The sequence below is a fragment of the Phalacrocorax aristotelis genome, chromosome 3 (assembly GCF_949628215.1).
Source record: "Phalacrocorax aristotelis chromosome 3, bGulAri2.1, whole genome shotgun sequence".
Lineage (NCBI taxonomy): Eukaryota > Metazoa > Chordata > Aves > Suliformes > Phalacrocoracidae > Phalacrocorax > Phalacrocorax aristotelis.
Genome location: NC_134278.1, coordinates 21,021,607 through 21,046,487, shown reverse-complemented (window position 1 = coordinate 21,046,487; position 24,881 = coordinate 21,021,607). Strand labels below are relative to the sequence as shown.

Sequence of the window (24,881 nt, the reverse complement as noted above, 5' to 3'; positions counted from 1 at the left end):
TGTGCTGTTTAATGGCTGTTTGTTAAATGACTGCAAAGCATATAGGACTAATACACCTACTCTACTCCTACATAAGTTTTGTAACCATTGACCTGAATTGCAGTTTTCATTTGGCGAAGAGGCTGAGTTTGTCTCAAAAAGACACAGGTTAGCCAGTTTTGGTGAACAGCCGACAGAGTTATCATATGAACTTCTTCCGTCAGCTTTAGGGTTTCATGGCCAAGGAATATGCAACACAGTTTAAAAGGAACATCAGATTATTTGAACCCTCATCAATACTACGACAATTTAGGTATTCTTGATTGCAAAAGTTGTTCTTTTTAACTCCCAGCAGAAATTAGAGTGAAGAGTATGTGGAATAACTATAGAGCTGGAAGCCTTTAGCCATCTCAACAGAAGTACACTCTTGTATTGCACTAAAAAAAGTGAATAATTTGATTTCTTATTGTACCTTTCATCCAAGGATCTCAAAGCACTTTACAAACATTATTTTTAAAAGCCTCACAACACCCCTGTGAGGTAGGTATTGTAACCCCATTTTACAGATGGGAAATTGAGACACACAGAAGTTGAGTGACTCTTTCCATGTCATACCAGGAGTCACTGGAGAATAAGGACTACAGCCTCTACGTCCTTCATTGTTTCCTCCCTTTGTTCCTATCACATCCATATTTAAACAATTTTTTGGCAGAAGAAATGGCTTGCTCTTTTTAGCGTGGGGAGTCATGCAAAACAGCACCTTCTTTTTGAAAAGGAAAATATACAGCATTTAGTTTGAGAGATTCTGCAGAGAGAGGCAATGATACTTCAGTAATAGCAGTTACATTCCTACCAAAGGCCAAAGACTTTCAGAAACAAGACTTTCCAAATCTGTGGTCCGTGTATCAAATTACTCACTTTCTCCCCAGCATGGGAAAATATGATGGCTAACAAGCTGAACCTAGGCTTCCTGCCCAGATGGCTGGTTTCACTATCCAGGCAGCATTGCCTGTTTTAAAACACTTCACTGCTCTTGCTACTGCCACTTGTCAGTTCCTAAGTGCTCAGCATATGATCCTACTTCACCATTTTTCTCCCTCTAAGCTGTAAAGTGAGGTGTGTGCATACATCTCCACAATACAATCTATGATAGCTGGCGTATGAGAACTATTTAGCAAAAGAATGTTGGCAGAAATTAATCCCAAATCTTAGAAAGTTACATCATTTTATGGGGTCAGGGTTTGTTTGTATGTTGCCTTCTCCTCTGGGAAAATCTTATGAGTAAAGAAACTGGAGAGGTGGAAAACTCAGTGATCTCTCAACAACTTCTCCACTCCACACTGAAGAAATAGAGCATACATGTAGCTCTCCAAGGGCCTAAGCAAGGTCTCTACAAGTCTGAACAATCCTATTGACATGGGATTTGGATCAGAGACCAAGCCTTTGAATATGTCTATTTCAGGGACACACTGAACACTAAAGTTGACCATGTGCAAATCTTTCTTCATTTCTGCAGAAGTTCCTGAAGTTCTTTTATACTATAAGTACCTTGGGTAAAGACCCAAGCAAGTTGCTTTTACAGTTGTTGATTTCTTTATGGACCTTATATTACCTAATGGAAGTCAAAAGAAAAAGATAACTGTTCATTTGTTTACTTGATTACTCTAATTATTCCAGTATATCTGGTTTTTTTCACTCCCCCCCCCAGCTTGCTATACCTACTTGATAATAATTATAATACTGGGATTTACTGTTTAGACTGTCGTACAATAATTATAGTAGTCAACTAATAACCGATGCTCAAAGTAAAATGAATGAAGAGTAGAAGTCATTAAGCATGGCAGGAAAGGTCTGAGCTAAAGAACACAGCACATCACAGTAGGAGTCAGTAAAGTAGGAGTGAGGACCACAGAGCAAGCCCATACAGACTTAAATATTGTACATAATTTGCTGGCTTACTGTGCCTTTTCTTCCTATTTTTTTTCCCTGCTACATTTTGATCTTTTCATTTTCTGTGGGTTCCACTTTTTATCTGATCTTGCTCACTGGAAAATTAAGTACTACTTTTTTTCTTTTTTTCCCCTAAGGAGTAAAAGGGATCCTCACAGACCTGACTTTCTTTCCTCTTGTGGAGTGATTACTGACATATAGAAGCATTCCTTGTTTTTTCTTCTTTTTGCTATTAAAATACATTTTAATTAGAAACAACGAATACTTATAAATTACTTTGGTATAGCAGCATTTTTTAAGAATTAGTTTTCTGCACAAATCAATGTATTGTCACCTAAATGCACAGGTGTTTGTATACAATCAGTACCCTGAAATACTCGTTTTTCTTTGCTTATGCCATCCTTACGACCTGCTATTACCCGTCCCCCTATGTCAGACCTGCATGGATAGCATCATAATCTACAAATATTCACATATAGTATTGGTAGAATATAGATGTTCTTACTTGCATTATTCCTATTAATATCATAGAATCAGGCAGGAATTTAGATAAAGAGAGAGAGCATCAGATAATCCAGAAGAACGGGGATGCAACGTATTTATAAAATGATGTAATTTGTTATTCACCCATGATTTCCCACCCTAAGTCCCTATAAGCTACCTGTATCAGTACAGTTTTGGAAAGGATCTGAAGATCTATAGAAAGCATCTACAGCTACCTTAAAGGAGGCTGTAGTGAGGCACGTGTCGGTCTCTTCTCCCAAGTTACTCCCAAGTTACTAGAGACAGAATGAGAGGAAATGGCTTCAAGCTGCATCAGGGGAGGTTTAGATTGGATAACAGGAAAAATGCCTTTACTGAAAGAGTGGTCAGGCATCGGAACAGGCTGCCCAGAGAGGTGCTGGAGTCACCATCCCTGGAGGTATTTAAAAGACATGTGGACGTGGCACTTCATTGCATGGTTTAGGAGGCATGGTGGTGTTGGGTTGACGGTTGGACTTGATGATCCTGGAGGTCTTTTCCAACCTTAATGATTCTGTGATTCTGTGATACCTGACAGCTCCTCTGGCAAGATAATGACTGTGGTAATTTTGCTTCAAGTGACAGGCTACAACGGCTTCTTAAAAATTATCTAGGTTCTGACTCAAGCTGATATGGTCTTGTTAAGACTTTGTCTTTTCACCACAAGATGCTGCTTGCTTTTACTTGATCTTAGAGCGTCTCACATGCCATCTTACATTACACTGATGCCATGTAATCATGGAGTAGCTGAGGTTGGAAGGGACCTCTGGAGGCTATCTGAGCCAACTCTTGCTCAAAAAGAAGGGCCAGCTTAAAGCACATTCTCAGGGCCCTGTCCTGTCAGTCCAGTTTTGAATACCTTCCAGGATGGAGATACCACAGCATCTCTGGGAAATCTGTTCCAGTGTTTCACCTCACCCATGGTGAAAAACTCCTATTTCTAAATGGCATTTCTTTTGTTACAACTTGTGTTTGTTGCCTTTTATTCTGTCACTGCACACCTTGATTTTCTCTCTACCCTCCACATAATGGGATGTCATCCAGAAGCACCTTGACAAGCTCAGGAAGCGGGCCCATGTGAACCTCATGAGGTTCAACAAGGCCAAGTGCAAGTTCTGCACCTGGGTTGGGTTACACCCAGTATCAATATAGGCTGGGGGATAAAGGAATTGAGAGCAGCCCTGCAGAGAAGGATGCAGGGGTACTGGTGGATGAAAAGCTGGACATGAGCCAACAATGTGCGCTTTCAGCCCAGGCGGCCAACTGTATCCTGGGCTGCATCAAAAGAAGCGTGGCCAGCAGGTTGAAGGAGGTGATTCTGCCCCTCTGCTCTGCCCTGGTGAGACCCCACCTGCAGTCCTGCGTCCAGCTCTGGAGCCCTCAGATCCAGGAAAGACATGGACCTGTTGGAATGGGTCCAGAGAGGTGCCACAAATATCAGAGAGATGGAGCACCTCTCCTATGAGGACAGGCTGAGCAAGTTGTTGTTCAGCCTGGAGAAGAGAAGGGTGCAGGGAGACCTTATTGCAGCCTTCCAGTACTTAAAGGGGGCTTATAAGAAAGATGGCCACAAACTTCTAGCAGGGCCTGCTGCAATAGGAAAAGGGGTATTGGTTTTAAACTAAAAGAGGGTAAATTTAGACTAGATATAAGGAAGAATTATTTTATGATGAGAGCGATGAAACACTGGAGGATGTTACCCAGAGAGGTGGTAGATGGAAACATTCAAGGTCAGGTTGGACTCTGAGCAACCTGACCTAGTTGAAGATGTTGCTCATTGCAGGGGGATTGGACTAGATGACCTTTAAAGGTACCTTCCAACCCAAACCATTCTATGATTCTACAGTAAGTAGCTGAAGACAGGAATAAGACCTCCCTTTAGCCTTCTCCTGCTCACAGTGAACAAACCCTTTTTTCTCAGTCTGTCTGTACATCATGTGCTCTTTAATCATCTTGGTTGTTCACCACTGGACTCCAGTACTGCAGTGCTTTCTTGTGTTGAAGAGCCCAAAACTGGAGTTTCAGTGCTACACTAAGTGCTGAATAAAGGGGAATCACTTCCTGCAACCTTCTGTTTACAATCTCCAGTCTTTTCATCCTGAGAGCCAAACGTTATTTCCAAAAAGTCAAAAGGCAATGAATATGCTGGGGATTTTTTTTTCTCCACCTCACAGAGAGCAGAAAATACTTTTCCGTTACCTACAGGCAACCGTCCTGTTTGGTATGAAGCTTGCTTGTGTGGTTTGCAGTATCCACAAAATTTGGTATGAGGGCATATGCTTAGGTTTGAGAATGAACTTGCTGAGAATATTTGTGATCAGAAGTCAATATACTGGGTTTGCAAGGGCAGTACAATTTAGCCAGTCATCCCCATCCGGTCCATGATTCAAGAATCAGGTTCAGGCAGCCCTTAACCATTTTAACCTGACTTCTGCCTTGGCTGATAATGAGACGGCTTTAGCTGATGGCTGGTATTCATTTCATCCTATTTTTTCTCCCCAGGAAGCCTATATGAGGGAGGGGAGATATTCTGTCTCATAGCCTTATAATGACTCAATGGAGTATGGCAGTTCTTGCTTTCTCTCAGGTTTCCGCAGCTCAGCAGGGCAGCAGGCAATAAGGAAGCCAAAGCTATTCTCCAAATACTGAGATACAGCAGGAAGACAGCAGGGGAGCAGAGGACCAGCTGCACGGATGGGAGAATACCCACTCATACAGCTCTTGATATGGAGTTTCTTATGGGGCTACTCCAAAGGCTGCTTAGGAGACAGTGACCCCTACCTACACCCTTCTCCGTGATCATTGCTTTACGAAGGATTCAGCCTGAAGAACACATTTTCAGTTCATAAACTAACGTTTTCTTTCTCACATACAAATCTCTAAGACAGACATGTGGGAAACTGTTACTGTAGAGATACATAACCTCTCTTCACTGGTTTTGTTTCAGTTCAGATCTCTGACTCAATGCAGATGTCCATATTGAACGTCTCCATATGAACTAGACATCTAGACTCCACTTATAGGCAATGGACAAAACCATGCATCCTGGGATGTGATATAACTCATCCTAAGCTAGATGTCTAAAGTAGATTGGCTGAATTATTCCCTAGAAGTGACTATTTCTCGTGATTGGTTATAAATTAAATTGATGGGATGAATCCTATCACACAGTAGGAATTGCAGGGAGGAAGGAACGAAGAAGGTACCCAAAAGGAGGTATCTTTAGGTTGCAGACAGAGACAAAGTTATATAGGGAATGGTCGGTGTGGATGGGGTAGTACGGATACTTTGGATGGGATAGATGCTTGTGACTGCATGAGTTACATGGAGAGAGTTATAGCTTGTTGATGAGTCTGATCTCCATTTTAAGTTTAATTACTTATTTTTTGTTGTGTGTGATTACCAAAGGAAGCCTGTTTGTGCTTTGATAATAATCTGACCTGACTGGCAGAGGGGACGGAGGCACACATCATTATTGTTCTAGAGGATGAGAGAACTGCTAAGTATAATAGCCTTGAAATTTCTTCTTCCTGTCTCTCTTTCTGTTCTCTCAATGAGTTCAGTGCCAAGGGATCTGGAAGGACAAAGACTTCTATGTATACAAGTGCCAGACTTTACTTCATTTGAAATGTACAGCTTTTCATTAGGGGATTTGTTCCTTTTTTCTTTATCCCCTCATCCAGCTTCTTCATCTACATTTCCCTCATTCCCTATCCATGACAGGGGAGGCTGAGTAATACTCCATGGAATAAGGAGAAAGTAAATAGAAAAGGTGCTTTGCCTCTTTGGTTATAGCCATTCTTGTATAAATTAATTAGGGACAGAACACCAGACCAAACAGTGGCATGCGATTATTCATACCGCTAAACTCTTAGTGAAGCCCTGGCATGGTTTTGACTTGAGGGACTTAGCATCCTGCCAGCAATGCCCAGGCACAGTGCAGAGGTGCTGGTTAGGGACCATTCCCAAGAAGCAGTTTGAATGTGGTCATCCTAATTTGGAAGGTAAAGCTTAGCTGTAGGGACCAGAGTCATGCAACTGTGTAACTCGGCATTAAATGAGTGGACTGTGGTCTGTTTTATTCACCCACATAGGTGTAGCCTTTGATTACTGTGATTGAAGGGATGGGGAACAAGGCAGGAGAATCTGTAAGTTGGGATTGATGGAAAGCATACTGTTAACCATAGCTTCAGAAGGAACAAATAAGGTAAATGGGAAACTATTCTTTTAACCATGGTATTCCAGTCAGTCAAGAACATGTACACAGTGGACCTCAAAAACCAGAAAATAGTGACTCAGTGGTGCAGCTAGCTCTTAGCTAGCTACAAAGACTCTTTATTATCTTCAGTTTCTTTGCCATCTATATATTAATGTTCAGATGGCCTCTAAGATTGGAAAAGTCCAAGAAGGAGATTAGAGTACCAGAGACCTGTCAAATGCAGGAAGTGGTTACAGATCTAAAAATCTTTTTCTGTCACTACTGCATCTGCAAAGACATTTCCAGTGAGGCTCTTCCAACTACCTGTCCACCTAAAGAACACACAGTGCCATCATTTTAGAAATTGTCAGCTCCTCCTTATATGAGGCATTTCCCACTGCTGTTCAGATCAGCACTGCAATATCTGTCCTGATGATGAAACCTTGTGTCTCATAAAAAGAAAACTTTTGCTGGACAAAAGTAACCACCTACATATTTACATATATTTGTATATATTTCCAACTAAAGATATACCTGCCAGTTATGGTGACAATGACTTTGTAGCCAGCCTCACGGTGCCTAGACAGCCTAGAGCAGCACAATCTCAGTGCACGACGTCTCTGCTGAAACTCTTACTTCATCTGTCTCACAGAAACAACAAAGTGGCTCAATCAAACAAATACCCACAATAGCCAGTTTTCCAGGATAGATGCACACACACAAACACACATAGATACAGAGATAATCTTGCACTGTACAAAACTAAAACCTGAGTCTGAGTCTGGCCTCAGGATGGTTCAGCTCAGAAGTGGTTTTGCTGGAGTTCACTGGTAAATGTAATGTACATGAGATAAAGTCAATAACTCTACTTCTGCCTGAAATTATTTTTGTTTTTATTTTTTCTTCAAGTATTCATCAAGTGATTCATACTGAAATCACCCTAACATATTGTTCACTTTCAACTGCACTTTGTATGATTATTTTTAGTCTCTTGTCTCATTAACAAATTTCTGCACACTGAAGTATCTGAGCTACTTAAGAGCCAACGGAATTAACCTATCCAACATGAACTTTTCCCCTTAGTACCTTTGTGTCTGGTGCAGTATTATGTTTTATGACTTCAAAATGAATGTATTAAATGGAACTGCACCATATCCTTTCCTAAAACTCAGATAAACTGTGTACACTATTTCCACACTGCTTATCTTCTCGGTGATGTGCAATGTGCCGATTTCAAGCAAAACACATATTTGCCAAAGGACAGTTATTATTTCTTTTATGAATATATTGCCATTACTTTTAGTTATGCATTTCTAAATAGTAATTTTGACTCATCACTGTTTGTATCTTCTCCACAGATCAAGGCAAGTTTAATAATTTTGGTTTTCCACATTATAAAAAGTCTCTGAGAGTCAACACTTATTGGTTGGGTTTTTAAAAGTGCTTTGTAATCTGTCTAGTTCTGGTTCTCCTAATAACAATGACAATGACAATGACAAAGAATAGAATAGAATAGAATAGAATAGAATAGAATAGAATAGAATAGAATAGAATAGAATAGAATAGAACAGAACAGAACAGAACAGAACAGAACAGGACTATTTCAGTTGGAAGGGACCTACAATGATCATCTAGTCCAACTGCCTGACCTCGTCAGGGCTGGCCAAAAGTTAAAGGACACTGTCCAAACGCCTCTTAAACACTGAGAAGCCTGGGACATTGACCACCTCTCTAGGAAGCCTGTTCCAGTGCCTAACCACCCTCTTGGTAAAGAAATGCTTCCTAACATCCAGTCTAAGCCTCCTCTGATGCAGCTTTGAACCATTCCCACGCGTCCTGTCAATAGATACCAGGGAGAAGAGCTCAGCACCTGCCTCTCCACTTCCCGTCCTCAGGAAGCTGTAGAGAGCAATGAGGTTTCCCCGCAGCCTCCTTGTCTCCAAACTAGAAAAACCCAGGGACCTTCACTGCTCCTCATAAGACATTACTTCCAGCCCTTAAAAATCTATAAATATTTTAATAATCATTTTAACAATATAAAATTCCATAGGTATGGTGTAAAGACACAGTAAGTTACATCACATCATGAACTGTAGAAAGATGCTTACATATTAGAGAGAGGAAAATATAACAACAGAAGAGAACTGTACTGTGCTGTATCACCTGAGTTGTGGGTATTTTGTCTATCCCTGATTCAGCATACACAGGTATATATACAGCTATACTGTAAAATTACCCTTCTTTCTTAAAGCTTTTTTATTTTTATTTTAAAGATTCTGCGTATTGCAGATGCTAGACAGCAGCTTTCACGTCTTCGTAATTTTCTGCTGTCCCAGGAAGGAATCCTAACACTGTATTTCATTTCCTTTCTGCAGTACTCCCATGCTGACCTCCTAACCATTTCTTTATGTCTTTCTACATTCTTTTTTTTTTTTCTGCATAAGTCCTACACTCTCTTTTACACCTGGAACTTACTCTTTCCATTTCTGTCTCAGAAGACCCTCCAGACATTGAATCAAATTCGTTCTTAAAATCATGCTTATCTTTAATGGGCATTTCAACATGAATCACTTTAAAGAAAAGATCTTATGAATAGCAGCAGCGATTTCCCCATCACTTTCAGACTGGACTTCTCATATGGCATGTTGTATAGAAAAGAACAGTCACATTTCTATTTCTCTTGGTGATACAACTACACCTGTGCTCATTTGTGGCTTACACCTAGGAGTCAGCTAAACTCTATCACTGATAACTGTTGAAGGCTCTGCTTTTATGTGTAGCAAACCAGCTCCAGCCTTAAGAAGCTCTCCACCTATCTGCCATTTAAGCCTTAAAGGATTTTATATGTTGGGTGTTTTCATACATAAGTTCCCAGAGAGACCCAATCCAATAGGTACACTCTAGTACACACCTGAAAGAAAAAGGCTTCCCATAAACTGTTGCTTTGACTGCCTTGCTTTAATTTATAGCCAAGCGAAGAACTGCCTGTTTTGTCCTTCGTTTCCCCTGCTCACCCCTGCCCGCCCATCTCCCAGGTAAAATACCTTGTTTAGTAGGCCACTTGCTAAAGAATTGGAAGACTAAGAGTAAAAGCTCTCCCAGTTTGAGTGGATTCAATACCACATCTCCCAAAAAAGTTTTCTAGTCACCACAATAAAAGCTAGATTGGATGCAAGCTCCACTGGGAAGCAGAAAACACAAGAGTAGCATAAGACCTACACTTTTTTATTTTCTTTAATGCTATTTGGGTCATGCAAAAATATAATGTTACATATATAATTGTACATATCATACAAAGGCACTTGCCTAAAAAGAAAAATGTAGTGTCTGATCCCTGTTCCCAAGACTAGATTTTGTACCTTAATATTAAGCAGTCAATTCATGAGATGGTTAGTGTGTCCCTGGAGCAAAGACAAGAACCCAGCATTCCTGCTTTCCCAGAATAATGACCCCCTTCAGACTACTCCAATTCTTGAATTTTTTTCTTAGGGTGTGGTAGAGCTTCAGCAGAATGCGTAAGAGCATTGCTTATGCAAAGCAGCCTCTGGTCTAGCCACTAACCTTCTGTGTTAGGGAAGACGGAAATGTGGCATTGGACTCCTGAATCACCTCTTGCACTCAACTCAGGTTCCTAAGTCACAGATAGGGGCAGAATTTCCATTTCATTCTATTCTGAAACATTTATCTCTCTCCATTAAATGTAGAAGAATCCTTGGATCCCAAGAAAGGATTCCAGTTTCTATTCATTTAAAAGTTGCCCTTTCTGGCTGTATTTTCACAGAAGGACATCCACAGAGTGCTCTCATTAGATAGTAAACAAACTCTAATATAAACTTGAGTATACTTTCTGTAAGTCCAACTCCGGCGCTACTCCTAAGAGTCTGGTAATAATTATCTTTCATTCTATTATAATGTCTGTTACAGACAGACATTATCTGTCTATTTCTACTGTTATTTTAAAAACTGTATTTCATGCTTAATGATCTGAGGGCAAAGTTTTATTCAATGTATTGCAACAGAAGCAACTTTTAACTTTCCATTGAATGCTAGCCTTTAAAGTTGAATGATGTTTTAATTGTTGCAGATGATAAAGACAGCTCTTCTGTAAAGACTTCAGTCCAGTGCTTTACAGGGTGTCCAAGAAACTGTTTAGCAGATGCATATTGTTCATACAGAACTTCTGTATGTTGAGAGAGTTGATAAAACAATAGATTTGATATAATAGAAACCGGAAGAAAAGCAGTTGCATAGCATGCCTTGAAAGTGTCTATGATAAGTAAGGAATCTCACCACATATGCTTTGGAAAATGTAAAGACATAACCCTAGCCTGACGTGGGCCTGTGCAGCTTTGGAAACACTCCTGTGCTAGGCAACTGCAAGTATTCATGCCACACAGACCTTTCCCTTGTTACTGTCAATAATCCAAGTCTGCGGGATACAAGGAAGAAAATGCCTGCTTGGTTTCTTTTTGTAATAGTAAATTCAGCTCTTCTGCGGGGTTCCTATAGTGTCACATCAAGAGTATTACTTACTCTTCCTGTGAATAGTATAGCCTGCAATATTAAGCTTTTGGGATGACAGAACTATCAGATTGATGAGTCCACCTAATAAACCCCCATTAAATCTTGAGCTGTCAATCCTGTTAACTGGCAAAATTTTCTGCTACAGAGCCACTGCAAATTTTTGCTAAAACAGTAATATTTACTGCACAGAGCATATAATATCTGCCATGGATTCCTTGGGAAAAAAATCATTAAAAAGTGTGTTATGGATACTTGACATGCTGGATGTTAGTGACTGACTATTCTTTCAGTACTTTCTGTATGAAGCCTTTATGTGTCAAATAATTCTGAGGATTTCAACACCAGTGACTAAAACCAGCTTGAGTCCATAACCACATTAGTGGCCTTTCCTAATTACTATTTAGATATCCTTTATCAAACTCTTTGAGGTGGTTTCTCCCCTAGCATTAGTCCTCTCTGTCTTCTGCTAAACGACTTGGCCTTGCTTGAGTCCAGCTTGCTAATTGTAGCTCCCACAGTCTTCTCTCAATAACATCTGTAACATACATTAATTCACAGAAGGGAAAGTATCTCTTATGATATAAAAGGACTATGTTATATGTGATACAGGTGACAAAAGCACAAAACTGAATTGTTCTGAGACCTGTGAAATAAGGAAGAAATGCTCCCATAATAAAAAGTATTCAGAATTACATATATATGTTCATTGTATATAAAATCTTTTTTTTTTTTCAGAAGAATGTTTTGTTACTGTTGTTGTTTATATAATTCAGTTAAACAAAATTTCTGTGACTTGATGCATTTGCCAGGACTGCAAATTTGATTAATGAGAATAGCTATGGATCAGAGGAAATGATCAATCCAGTCTGGAAATTTATTTCATTTTATTATCTCCTGGAGGAACTGTAATAGTGGAAAATTAACCCCTACATCTAGCAAATAAGGTTCTCTGCTTTTCAGGGTGAAAAGCTACCATTTGAGTTCACTCTTTTAGGACAAATACTGCACACTCAGTGGGAATTGTGAATGAATAGGGTGATCAAAATTTGTCTTTAGAGCTACACTCTAAACACAAGAGGAAAAATAGGAACCTTTACCACTGACCAAGCAAAACTTATTTTTAAGAATCATTACATCTGTAGTGTCAAGAAGGATTCATACAGAGTCTGTGTAAGCTGCAGTACAGTGTGGACAATGCAGACTTTGAAGTAGCACTGTGAAAGGGAAAGGAATTCAAAGAGAGAACATGAAGAGCTCAGTTTTCTACAACCCGTGAATATGTTTCCAAAAGTGCCATATCCCAGGTGTGATACTTTCTATAAAAACATCAGGTCATTATGTTTGTAAATACGGATACAAAGAGATGCTGTATAGTTGAGTTCACTCTTGGTTCTTTAAAGCATTATAGCACCAGCTTCTTGGCACAGTTGTGCCAAAACCAGAAGATCATTGGTAATGAACTCGTTACAGAGAATCTGAGTGAGCATAGGAATACAGTTCTAAGGCTACAGCAGGTTCACTCTGAATTTCTTCTCCAATCCATCTTATTCCAGAAAGAATTGATTTTACTGTACGATCTTGCCAGACAAAAAATGAAAGAGTCAAGATCAAGGACCCACTCAGAATTTATCCACAGACAGAAGGATGCAATGGAAATGCAGAAAAGGCAAGCTCTGTGAAGCCTTTTCTTGAGGATTGCAATCTGCAAGAATCCAAAGCAGCACTGCTGAGATATACAGTTCCTTTCCAGACCTACTGCTCTGGCAACACTAGAGAAAGGTTTGGTCATGCGTAAGCCCCGAAACAATTTGACATTACAATGAACCCAACATCTCATATTCAGCTAACACTGAAGGAAAGGGTTAATGAATTAAAAATAAAAGCAAGCAACCCCACGCTATGTAAAATGGATTCAGGATGAAGCATCATTAAAATCAAATGTGGTGCTGAATGTGTTCCATGATGCTCTTACTAAGGCCTCTAGTTCAGACCCTGAACTCTTTGTCCTCTACAGAATTTCTGCTTACGTCAACAAAAGTTATGTACGGCTGAGATCTATAATCTGTCTCATCAAAGGTGAATAATTTCTTTACACTGCATAAAGCTATAATTGAATCATTTGCTCTTGAAGGATCAGATATTTCGCATTATCATTTAAGGACTTTTATTTGTAGGAAAGGAACTAAATATGCAAACCTTTACATCAGAAGGATACTTAAATACATTCCTAAATTCAAACATGGCAGTTAAAGTGAAGAGGGCTACTAACTGCTTAAAGTTACATGTAAGTTTCTAAACACGGCCTGGAAGGTTTACTGAACTTCCAAGTTAAACATTCACATAGAAGGAAATCTTTTAAAATAGTTCTTCAAGGGGAGGAAAAGTTAGGTAGGACAGGTGCAACATCACTTCATGTAATTTTAACTCCATTGACATAAAATTATTCTTGATTTGCCCTGATGTAAACGAGCACAGAATCAGGCCCAATCTCACTTCAAAGTATTCAGAAATGATGCTTAAATAATGGTCTTAACGAATTATACTGAAATGAGCAGCAAACAGTAAACACCTTGAGCATGGAACACAGCAGCAGGAAAAGTTTACTAAACTAACACCACGGTCATGATTAAACAATCCCCCAACCAACCAACCAACCAACCACAAACATATAACAATTCTGATAAATAGATCTGAACTTCTTCCACAAGAACCAGAGGGTTCCTACTGGCTAGCTGTTTACCCATCGTACTCTACAACCTTGAGGTCTCCAGCTCTGAACTACTTGTTCCAAATATTTTAATCACATTATTTCCAATAAATATTTTCAGAGAAAATGTTTAGTCTGAAGGTCTCGATATGAAATAACAGCTAAACTGCAGAGCATTTTGCAATCCATACTTGCATCTTCAATGCAGAAAGAATGCATCAATAGAGGTTATGTTGTAGTTTGACCCAACCACTCCCAGGCTTCAGTACTTTGTAACTAGACCAGAAAGGCAACTTCAACTTCTTATCCAGAGCAAACCACACAATGGCCAGGATAAATGTCTTCCAGCTGCAACTCTATTTTTTTCTGTTCTACGTATCATTACTGGTGAGATACCCTAAGCACAGGGTATCTTCTTTTATGAAGGAGGTGAAACAATACAGCAATAGTTTATTAGCAAAGAGATAAGATTTGCTTCACCTTGTGAAACTCTTATGTATTTATTTAGTCGTCTTTAGCCCTGGAAAATGCACTTCTTTCCATGTACATTGTCCTAAGCAGTGGAATTAAGCTTTCTGGCCTCTTAATTTAAAGCTGTAATTTTCTTCTAGTAGGTGTTTTGCCTATAAGGTACACGTGTGTCTAGCTCTTTGCTCTGATTAATACTGAACACCTACCATGTTCACCAAAGAGATGACCACTTTCCTGCTCATAGTTTGCATCAATGAATATGATTAGTGGTCAGCAGGCTGGACAGGCAACCTTGCTAATATAGACCTGTCATCTTTGTTTTATCAGGATGTAGAGTGTCTTCAGGGGCAAGCACAGCTGGAAAGCTGTGTGCCACCACAGTTTCCTCAGCACAAGTCCTTCTTTCATCTTTAGATTAGCGTTTACGTCTCCTCTTGCTTAGAGAACGTAGTGCTTTAGAAGGAATCTGATGAGGGGATCAGGAAGATGGCAGAGGGCACTAGCAATCCTAATAGAGCTGATAGGTGGGTTTCAAATTATGAGGGCCTATGTGTCTGTGTGGATTGATGGAAATGAAGGAAAAAACCCAAACATATTAGTAGATTTTAAAAAATAATCCTACAATTTAAAGAAATGTGAAAACAGATAGAACATCTATCTCTACATCCATGTGCTAGCCTTTATTTATTCTTAAAAATTGTATTAGCTTGCATTTGAATATACACTGCTATCTATGTCTTACAGCTATTTTTGCAGTATATTCCACCTGAAAAATCAGATGCACTACCACATATTGGTATATTTTATATGCCAGCTACCTTGAGTTTATTAGAAAATGTAAGGGAGTGTCTAAAAGATTTATACATCCTAACAATTCACCTCTTGGGAAACTGCAATAGTTTTTGTAGCATCCTCTGTGAAATGGATTTGATTGATATATCAAATTTCTTTACGTCTAGAATCAGCCTGAATCCTCCTGCCCCTGGCAGATTATGAAATACCTGGAGTATAAGCCATCTTGAATGTCTTCATGTGAAATGGGCTAAATGGTACCTTGGAACATCTGTTCCAGGAGCTCCTTCAATGAAGATTTCTTTCTATAATAGAAAAGCTTTGTGAACCAGTCTTTAGGACCGAAATAACTGAAATGAGCTCTTCTCAGGAGAATGTACTTCGGTTTGCCTTGCAAATCAAATGCACCCTTCAGATTTCAATCCAAAGGTTCTTGGCAATTGTCATCACAGAGAAGGGGCACTCCAAAAGCTGCCTTTTCTCTTACTCTTTCCCATTTGTATTGCAATTTACAGGTTAGGTTATCGTAACACAAGTCATCTATCTGCCCTTTCTTTCTGGAATATACAGGAAATTAGAAAGATTCATCTTTCCTTTGGTGGTGGTGCTGAACGTAAGGGCATCTCAAGCCTATTCATAGATAGATGAATAGATATCTGTTTTTCAAAGAGATTCAGTACCTTTAATGAATTTTTAAAGAGGATATGCCAGCCATTTCTGGGGAATTTCAAGCATTATTTTTGGTTCAATGGACTGTGCACAGAAATATGAGCACAGAATTTGGGAGTCGGAAAAATGTTTGGGGTTTTTTTTCTTTTTACTTTAAATTGGTATTCTGAGATCTGTAAGGGCATTTCTTTAGGATGCATCTGTATTTTCTAAGTCCTTTAGTTTATCAATGATGAGGCTAGAAAGATGGGATTTTCAAAAAGCCCGAGGTGGTTTCAGTGAATGTCCAAGTATTTTCAGTAAGAACTGTATACTTACATTACCTCTGAGAATCCCATCCAAAATTCACTTTATTTTAACAAAAAGTATGGGCAATGAGATGCCAGTGAGGTACTTGAGTTTCCCAGGATTTACCCTTTTCTAACAGAGGACTGAATTTGGTCTAAGAAATGGTAAAATACCTTACCTTCCTCCTCTCTTCCCTTCCCCCCCACTAACTGCTGACTCTGTCATCCTACACTTGCCGATGGAATTCTTCTTCCCCGATACTTAGGATTTTAACCGTTTTGTCCACCTAGGCTATAGTTACTTTTGGAAATTTTCTAAACTGCTATAATCTACAGCACAAGTGACAGAAACTGTTACGAGAACTGTACAGGCATCCTGGTGTCCAGTGGCTAATACTGCACTTTGTTTCTACGGATAAGAACACTAAAACACATTCAGGCTTCCTGCTAAGGTGCTTTTAAAGGTGCGTGGTGGTTTACTACAGCATCTACATTTTAGTGAGCGGCGAGTTATTGAGAGCGCTAAATTCAGAGCTGACAGACCCAATTTTCCCATACAGTCAATAGATAAAGGCAAGTGATGTATCCAGAACACATAGATTTAGAACCCCTAACTTCAATTTTACTTTGTTTCCCTGGAAAATTAACAGTTCAAATTCCACCAGAGCTGCCTATGTTAGGAATGGAAGAAAGTGAAACGCCAGGAGGCCTATCAAAATCAATAGGAAATAAATTATCTGAAAGAAATCTGATTTATTGATTAGCTTCTAGATCTCACCAAGAACAAACTGTATCACTCTCCACTCCTTTGCATAGACACAAGGAACTCCATACTACCTTCCTCATTAATTGCTAGTAACTCTTTCTTGTAAATCAGCTATGCTCTAACAGATAGTTGCAGAGTGATTACTATGTTGATTCTCAAAAGATCATGAAATATTTTTCTTATAAAATTCTATTGTAACTTTTCCCATTTTATAAGGATTTTTTTCTTAATATCTAACATTTGGCATAGAACATATATACATTTATTAATGTACATATGTATTATTACTGGAAAAACCTGGGATCCTAAGACAAACTTGACCTATGTAGGTTTTAATTCCATGTAATATGCAGAGCAGCTAATACAGGTACCTCTGTAAAGTTTTTGCAGTTCTTAACCACAGCCTACTATATATGGAAGGAAAGCAGTCAAAAAGCAATGTCAGCCCCTTTAGATTGATTAGGACCACTAACTGCATGTGTAACTGTGTTGGAATAAGTAAACCACTGTGTTTCATTATGATAGCAGAAGTAAACTGAGTATCAAGCCTGCTGGCTTGCCAGAAGCAATTTTCTTGAGCTCTTGAGTTTTGCTTAGTTTTTTTCCTTTTGTCATTTTTGATAGTGTAGATTCAAAGTTTTTCATGTCAGCTGAAATCACAGCAGCAGTTGCTCCGTAACCTAAGCACCAACAAACTCAGTCACCATTATATCTTAAAGAAATTGCTAGACATCCTGCGCTTGCCCATCAGGATAGCAATAGCAGTTGCACATCAGCCTGATCTAATAGTTTGTCTTCCAGGTTCTGAGACAGCAGAGTTCCCTGCAAAAGGAAATGGCTTCCCTGTTGCATCAAACTCGTGTAGCTTTTAACATTGGCCATTTATGCTCTACCAATGTTGTTGGCAAATTTAAGCAATTGAGGAAATGCTACAAATTCAGATATCTGAGAAAATGCTTATAGCCACCCAGCCAGCCACCATCTTGTGCAAATGGAGAAAATACTTCCAAAGTCTTTCTACAAGATTTAAGATCTGACCTTACAAAATGCTGAAACAAAAGTCATACAACTTTCATACCTGGTTCCTAAGAGGAATCCAACTGAGGAGTGCTGAAAGCTTTTCTTATATTTTTATTGGTTAGAAAGGTGAATCTACCCAACCAAAAACGTGTTCCCTGGAAATGGGAACAAAATACTTTTTAGATAGCTCATTAATTTTTGCATGATTCTTTCATTTCACCCCAGTGCATTATGATGTCTGTCATCAGCATATGGACTCTTGAGTAAATGGACACTGATTACATGTTTTGAAAATAATGGTTACATGGAGTCCAATATCCCAAAAAAAGAGAAAAGAGAATAGGTTAATCACATTGCTACTACATCAGTTTGATTACTACCAGTGACCTGTATGTCTAAATGGCATTTATGCCATGGTATGATAACCAAAATATATGAATTTTAGAAGGACTTTATCTATATAAACCTCTCACTCTCTATATTTTTATTAGAGTCAACTAAAGTATGCAGCATTCAAGTCTCAAAGAACCATAATATATTCCAACAGTTCATTCTGAATAGTTTCCTGGGGTAGGGGGAGCTACGGGGCAAAATTTTCAAAGGGAAGAGGCCCATTTTTGCTCATAAAAATTATCTGCAAACTTGTGACAGCATTTATGTGGGCAACCAGTGACACTATATAAGCAGATCCAGCAAATAAACTTGCAATTGATCAGTACAGGCACCCAGCTGTAGCTGATACTTTGCTTGTACCTTCGTGAATATTCTCCTGGTAACTGCATGCATTAATCAACTACTATGATTATATTTTATGTGAGTATTTTTAGCACAAACACACCTCCACCCTCCTTGTTTGAAATGTGAGTGCTGGTGTGTTAAAAAATATTTGGAAGACAGACTTATTAAAATAAATGCTAAGACAACACAGTGGGGTATATTTTCAGTGCGGAGCAGAGAGATTTAACTGCATGACTTCCATTAGCTTTAACGAGAACCACACAGCTAAATCCTCACACACCACACTAGAAGATTAACCCAGAAACCACACATTGTTTACTTTTTACTAATACTCTGATTATTACCACGTTCTTCCTCCTCCTCCTCTTCTTCCTCCTCCTCTTCTTCCTCCTCCTCTTCATCCTCCACATCTTCCCCTTCCTCTTCATCCTCCTCTTCTTCCTCTTCAATCTCCTCTTCTTCTTCTCGATCTATCTCCTCATCATCCTCCTCCTCCTCATCACCTTGCTCCTCATTATCATCAGAATATTCCTCCTCTTCTTCATCCTCTTCCTCTTCTTCCTCTTCCTTTTCATCCATCTCCTCCGTTCCATCAGTTTCATAGCACTCATCTACCGAAGAGTTGTCTGCTTTAACCACAAAGGGTTTTCTTTTTGGGGCTGGTTCTTGGGGTTGCTTATCTTGAGTTTTTCGTTTTTTTGCCAAAGGACAGCCATAAACACTGTGCAAAAATTAAAGATGCAAATTATTACACTGTTCTGTAGATTTCTGTAGATCAGATTATAAAACTCATGTCATTTAGTCACATATTCTAATTCTACACCATGATTAGTTGCTGTTCTCAAAATGCATGTTTTCAAACTAAAATGTTGCTGAGGCAGTAAAGACCAAGGGGGAGGACACTTACAAAACCTGTGAAATTGCAAACAACTATTATTTTCCTGAAAGTGTCACACGTACATGCCAGCATAACACTTACAGAACTGATATAATTGTGTGGTTTTCTCTTCATTTTTTCTCTCTTCTGCATGTTACACTCTGTTCTAAGGCAGGTGAATATAGTTAAAAAAACAGCAATCTTACCCTACCTGTTAGCTATCAGTACAACAATCAGGAATAAAGCAATGCTTCACAATTTTGTAATATTCAGTAAGTTTTTGATCATGTACAAGTAAGATATGTTCCAATGCTATTTAAATAATGAAAATACGGCCACATTCTTAACACTGTTGTTTGTTGTTATTATTACAAATGATTAATTGCTCTTAAATTCTCTGCTGCTATGCTCCATTATATGCTACAAGGCTGGGTAAATGGGAACAAAACCAACAGTTCTCATGGCCAGTGTTGGAAGTGTTCTCACATTGAAAAAAATCAAACAATAAACAAAATCCTTTGCACTGGAGGAAGTCAAACTTTCCAAAGTTGAGTACTGCTTCCTTGTTGATCATTTTAATGCACTGTAACATAAATAGATTTTCAGAGTTCTACCAGAGTAGCCACCTGTTTCTCAAAAGTCATGTAATCTGTGTTTGTTGAATGTGTTCACCCTTGTGTAACCCCTATAACCTCCTACACTGAGTGATTGCACACACAAATTACTTTTTGTTTAAAGAACTTCCTCTTTGAACTTTTTTATTTTATGCTTACAAATACTACTCAAGCTACATTGGTTTTTAGTCCTCTTCCTGAGATGAACTATTTTTGGGACATACAAACTGCTCTTTCTAGTCCCTTTTGCATGTCTACTTATGACTTCCTCTTTCACGTTATATTTTTATTCCTTTTGTCACGATTACAAAACACTGAGGATCTTTATAATTTTCTTCCAGTCTAATAATGTTTCATATTCTATTGACTGACCACCGTAAAATAGGGGGTTTCACTGCATTTAGTACTACAGATGTGCTCTTTGTGGTATCTGCATGCTCTTGATCTTGGTCTGATTTAATTGCATCCCAGCAACTATGCAACCCAATAATTTAAACTGCTACTTAGGTAACAAGCGTTTTATTTAGGTGCCTAACTATTTTATTTATGTGCCTAACTTGACCATTGTCTTACCTAAATTTTGAAGCACTTGTTCCCAGGAAGACTGACTTGGTCTGCCTGGCACAAACATATCTAAGGAACATATACAGTAACAAAAGATGGCATTCATCATGGGACACCTACTCTGCACATCACAGACACCTCTGTCTCTGTGTAGGGACTATAGGTATCTTTAAAGTCTAATCCAGTGTGCCTAAATTAAACACCTCCCTCCATTAACACTATCAGGAAATAACTGAGTAAATTTTAAGTACCTCCATCTAGCCAGATTCCAATCCTCCTCATTTGGGAGTGGGTATGGGGTAGTAGTCTTAACAGGATATAGTTCCCGGACACCAACACCGAAGTTGAGACCTAACAGTGCAGGCTAGAGGGGGAATAGACCTACATCCTCTGGATCCAAGAACCATGTTCCATCCAGCAGTTATGTGGCATAAACTGGGGAAGAGCATCCTCTTCTAGAAGGTGAGACCCTGTGCAACTGGCTGTAAGAAACTCAGCTGATACACAGCAGGCAAGCAAAAGTCCAATCTTTCACTAATTTAAGAGTCCTAAACCTAGGAAAAGAGGAGCCCAAAGTTTCTGGTGTTTTCTTTTTGGACTATATTTGTTTCTATCCAAAGATGCTTCAGTGTAAAACCTATAAATATGGTGGAAATCTTTGTCCCTAGGTCACCTCTACTGCTCGCTGCCAAATGACTGTCCTGCCTCTTGTCCTGTGAGTCCTCCTCAGGACCCAGCTGCCTAGAATCAAGAGGAAAGGTGGTACATATTTTCATGGCAAATACCTCACATCATCACAGCCTGGACAGAAAGAGGAGTTCAATCTCCATCAGTCTGGACAGTGCCTAAAACCTGGGGAAAAAGGGAAGCACTGTTTGTTGTAGTTCTGACCACACCAGGTTTACTTTGGTGCTTCCCCTGGTGCTACGGGGGTTCAGGAGCTGTCTATTTAAAACCTCCATAAGGAGCTCTGAGAGAAGGCAGGCAAATTTTTCCACAGAACTGGAATGTCATAGTGTGTGTAGTGCCCAGGGAAACAGCTGGATAATTCAGGAGGGACCTGTTTCATTCAGGTGCCTAAAAGAGGCTGCATCCCGGACAACAGGAGTGGGTCACAGCCTGGGGCCCAGGCAGCTTTTAGAAACTTGCACATCAGTTCAATGGGATTTAAGCAGACAGGATAACATTTATTGAGTCGATGTGTCTTGGTTTCTTGATTTCTGTTCCTTCTCTTTGTGATGCATAGCTCATCTATGAGCTATAGCATATAGCTATAGCTATATATATAGCATATAGCTATACTGTCACTATAGCTTCTTCAGTGCCATTATCATTAAATATTTTCTCACAATCCTGATCTTTATTTTCAAAAATAAGAGTAAGCTTAGTCCCAGAAATCCCCAGAATTTAATTTATTCCTCTTATTATAACATTCCATTCTTAGAACACTGTAGGAGGCAAAGCTGTCACCTGAGGTAGCTCTGAGCTACAACCATCAAGGCTAACGGGCATCAGTAGATGTGAAACTGTGAAAATTTTGGCCACTGGAGATGACACAAACTTGAATTTTGTCACATTAAAGCCAGAACATTAAGGCCACCCTGCCCCAATCTCTGTTCAGTTAAGAACACTAAATGCTTGCAAAAGTGTTCATCTTGTAATGCCCCAGAACAATCCCTTTTAGAATTCACAGTAGTCTGGGAACTGGGGAAGAACATAGTAGGATAACAAATACACCTGCTTTGTTTTGAACTGTTGTTTAATTTTTGTATTTGGCAACTAAGTATAACCACATGACATTTTAGAAACAAATTATTGCTCAAAGGTAGAAATAAATTGTTGTCATTGCCATATTTGTCATCTTTCACCTTTTTTTCATGGCTTTATGTTCTTCTACACAACATTTTATAAAGTTCTTGAGAATCTAAGACATTACTTGGGAACCAGGGCCCTCTGGAGAGTGCACAACTGGCAATGGAAATCAATGCCAGTTAGCTGCCTGATCAGCTTTGATACTTTTATAAATTACATTAAATAACAATTTGCAACTCAGCTATTCAAGTAAAGTTGTGAATTTTACTTTAGTTTTTCACTTTATTTATCTATTCTCAGTGCCTTTGCTCATAGAATATAAAATTGAGGACACATCAGCAGCTAACAGAAACAAACATTTATATATTTTAAGGATTGGGTCCAGCGTTACGGGCTGGGGAATATGTTATTTTTCCAAGGAAATCAGTTATGTTAGTTAACTCCAACTCAGCTTTTGTGAACTCTTTCCAGACTAGTTTGCACTAATGTGTTGCCAATTTTCCCTACAGCCACAAATTTGGGTTTGCCTGCGCTTAGATTTATAGTTTATAAAGCTATAATTACATGGGGTTTTCTTATAAAACTTTTAAAATGCTGTCTTGCACTGGCTTCCTTCCGCTCTTCAACTATATACCTCATATAGCTTATATACACCTTATGTACTATGTAATTCATAGTCCAAGAGAATTAAAAAAAAAATACAAGCCTTTCAGAAACCTGGGAAACAGGCCACCAGACCTGGAGCCTACTGTTTAGCTGCCCTATTTTCTTCTTTTTTCTACCTTAACCTGTTCCACTCTCATCCTTTATTTCATTAATTTTTCAGATTCTGCCTCCAGGACACTTCTCTCTGTTTCTGGCATGTGGTCTCTCTGGTGAGCACACCGAGGGGAAGGCAGCGCTGGCTTCCCAGCAGCCTCTGCCACTAACTTCCCTCCTGACCACATGCAGAGACAACAGTCTCTCCCACTGACCTCTTGTTCCGCGTATATTTGTGAAATCTGTTATTGTTTGTCCTTTTAGCTTCTGCAATTTTCTCTCCATTTCCAGTTTTGGCTTTTGTGATCATCTCCTTATTTGCTTAGTTTTTAGACTTGTTTATCCCTGCTCAAAGTGATGACCCCATTGATTTATCTGTCTTGCATGCTTTTATCCGTTCTTTTATTGCTTACTGTATTTCTCTGGTCAGCTGCACTTGTTTTATTTTCCCCTCACGCTTCAGCTCTCTTGGCTTTCAGTGGAATATATATTTGGGCTTCCTGAAATACACTTTTGAATATTCCACACTGCTTTTCTGTGTGTCTCAGTCGTCTCTGGTTTTTGGAATCTGTCATGAATAATTCTTGTGGAAAGAACATTGTTGAATTTCATACCGATAAGCTCCAACAGGACGTATAGACATTAATAATTGAAGAAATTGAAGGAATAATATATGAATTTATACTCCTTAGTTAGAAGATGATTTATGGTATTTTTTAACTGTCACGCAATTTTTCTTTATTAAAAAACATACAATGCTACTCACTGATACATTCAATAGGACCTCTCTCAGGAAATACATATGTCTTTCCCAGAGTTGAATGTCTTGATTTTTAATATTGATATCAATATTACTAGTTTAATACAATTTTCAACATAATTAGTATGGTTATTATTCCTAAGCTATAACAATTAAACATACCTTTTAAAAAAAAAATATATATAGTATAGGACCAGTGAAATACAAAGGATTTTCTAAATCAGATTGCTGATTAATATTCTACCCTGCCTGATGTGCCAACTCACATATCAAAGGTGGGACATGACACCTATGTCTGGAGGACACTTTCCTCTTAGAGTGTCTTATTTCCCTACAGAAATTAGAAAGGGAGCTTATGTGACTAATAAAGATTCAGTCAATCTTAAATACCGAGTTTAGATAAAGTGATTCCTATCTGCCATGTTTACCAGCCTTCTTTTTTCATTTGTATCTCTCTTCTACTGAATCTATTATTTGAGAAGCTTCATGCTGTAAGATCCAAGTCAAGAAAAGGAAACTTATGGCAATATTATGTCCTGAATGTGAATAATATTTTTTCTTGGAGGATTGTTTTTTTTGTTTTTTTTTCTCATTAATACTTTGAAAAATCTTACAGAAAGATTTTTCAATTTAAAAAGTGTCCCCAGAAATAATGCTCTCAATCTTTTTTTTCTCATGTAAGAATTTAATTTGTCATAAACCAAAACATCTGGTAGGTAATAGAATCTAAAAATTTACTATATAGAGACCTAGAGATTTTATCAAAAACATTCAATGAAGCACTTAAGTATCTGAAGTGGCACTGAGGTGGAATTTTATCACACACAGTTGAGGATGGCAAATGAGGAACAGCCTGCTTGGAAGCAAACTTG

At 38.7% G+C, this 24,881-nt stretch overlaps 1 protein-coding gene across 1 annotated transcript in view; it reads right to left on the bottom strand.

Annotated features, from left to right (window-relative positions):
* The window catches only part of MYT1L (myelin transcription factor 1 like), a 201,350-nt gene that overhangs the window by 51,084 nt on the left and 125,385 nt on the right, over positions 1-24,881 (bottom strand). The window contains exon 5 of the mRNA XM_075089723.1: positions 18,968-19,344. Within this exon, the coding sequence (XP_074945824.1) occupies positions 18,968-19,344 (377 nt within the window). The remainder of the gene's footprint in view (positions 1-18,967; positions 19,345-24,881) is intronic.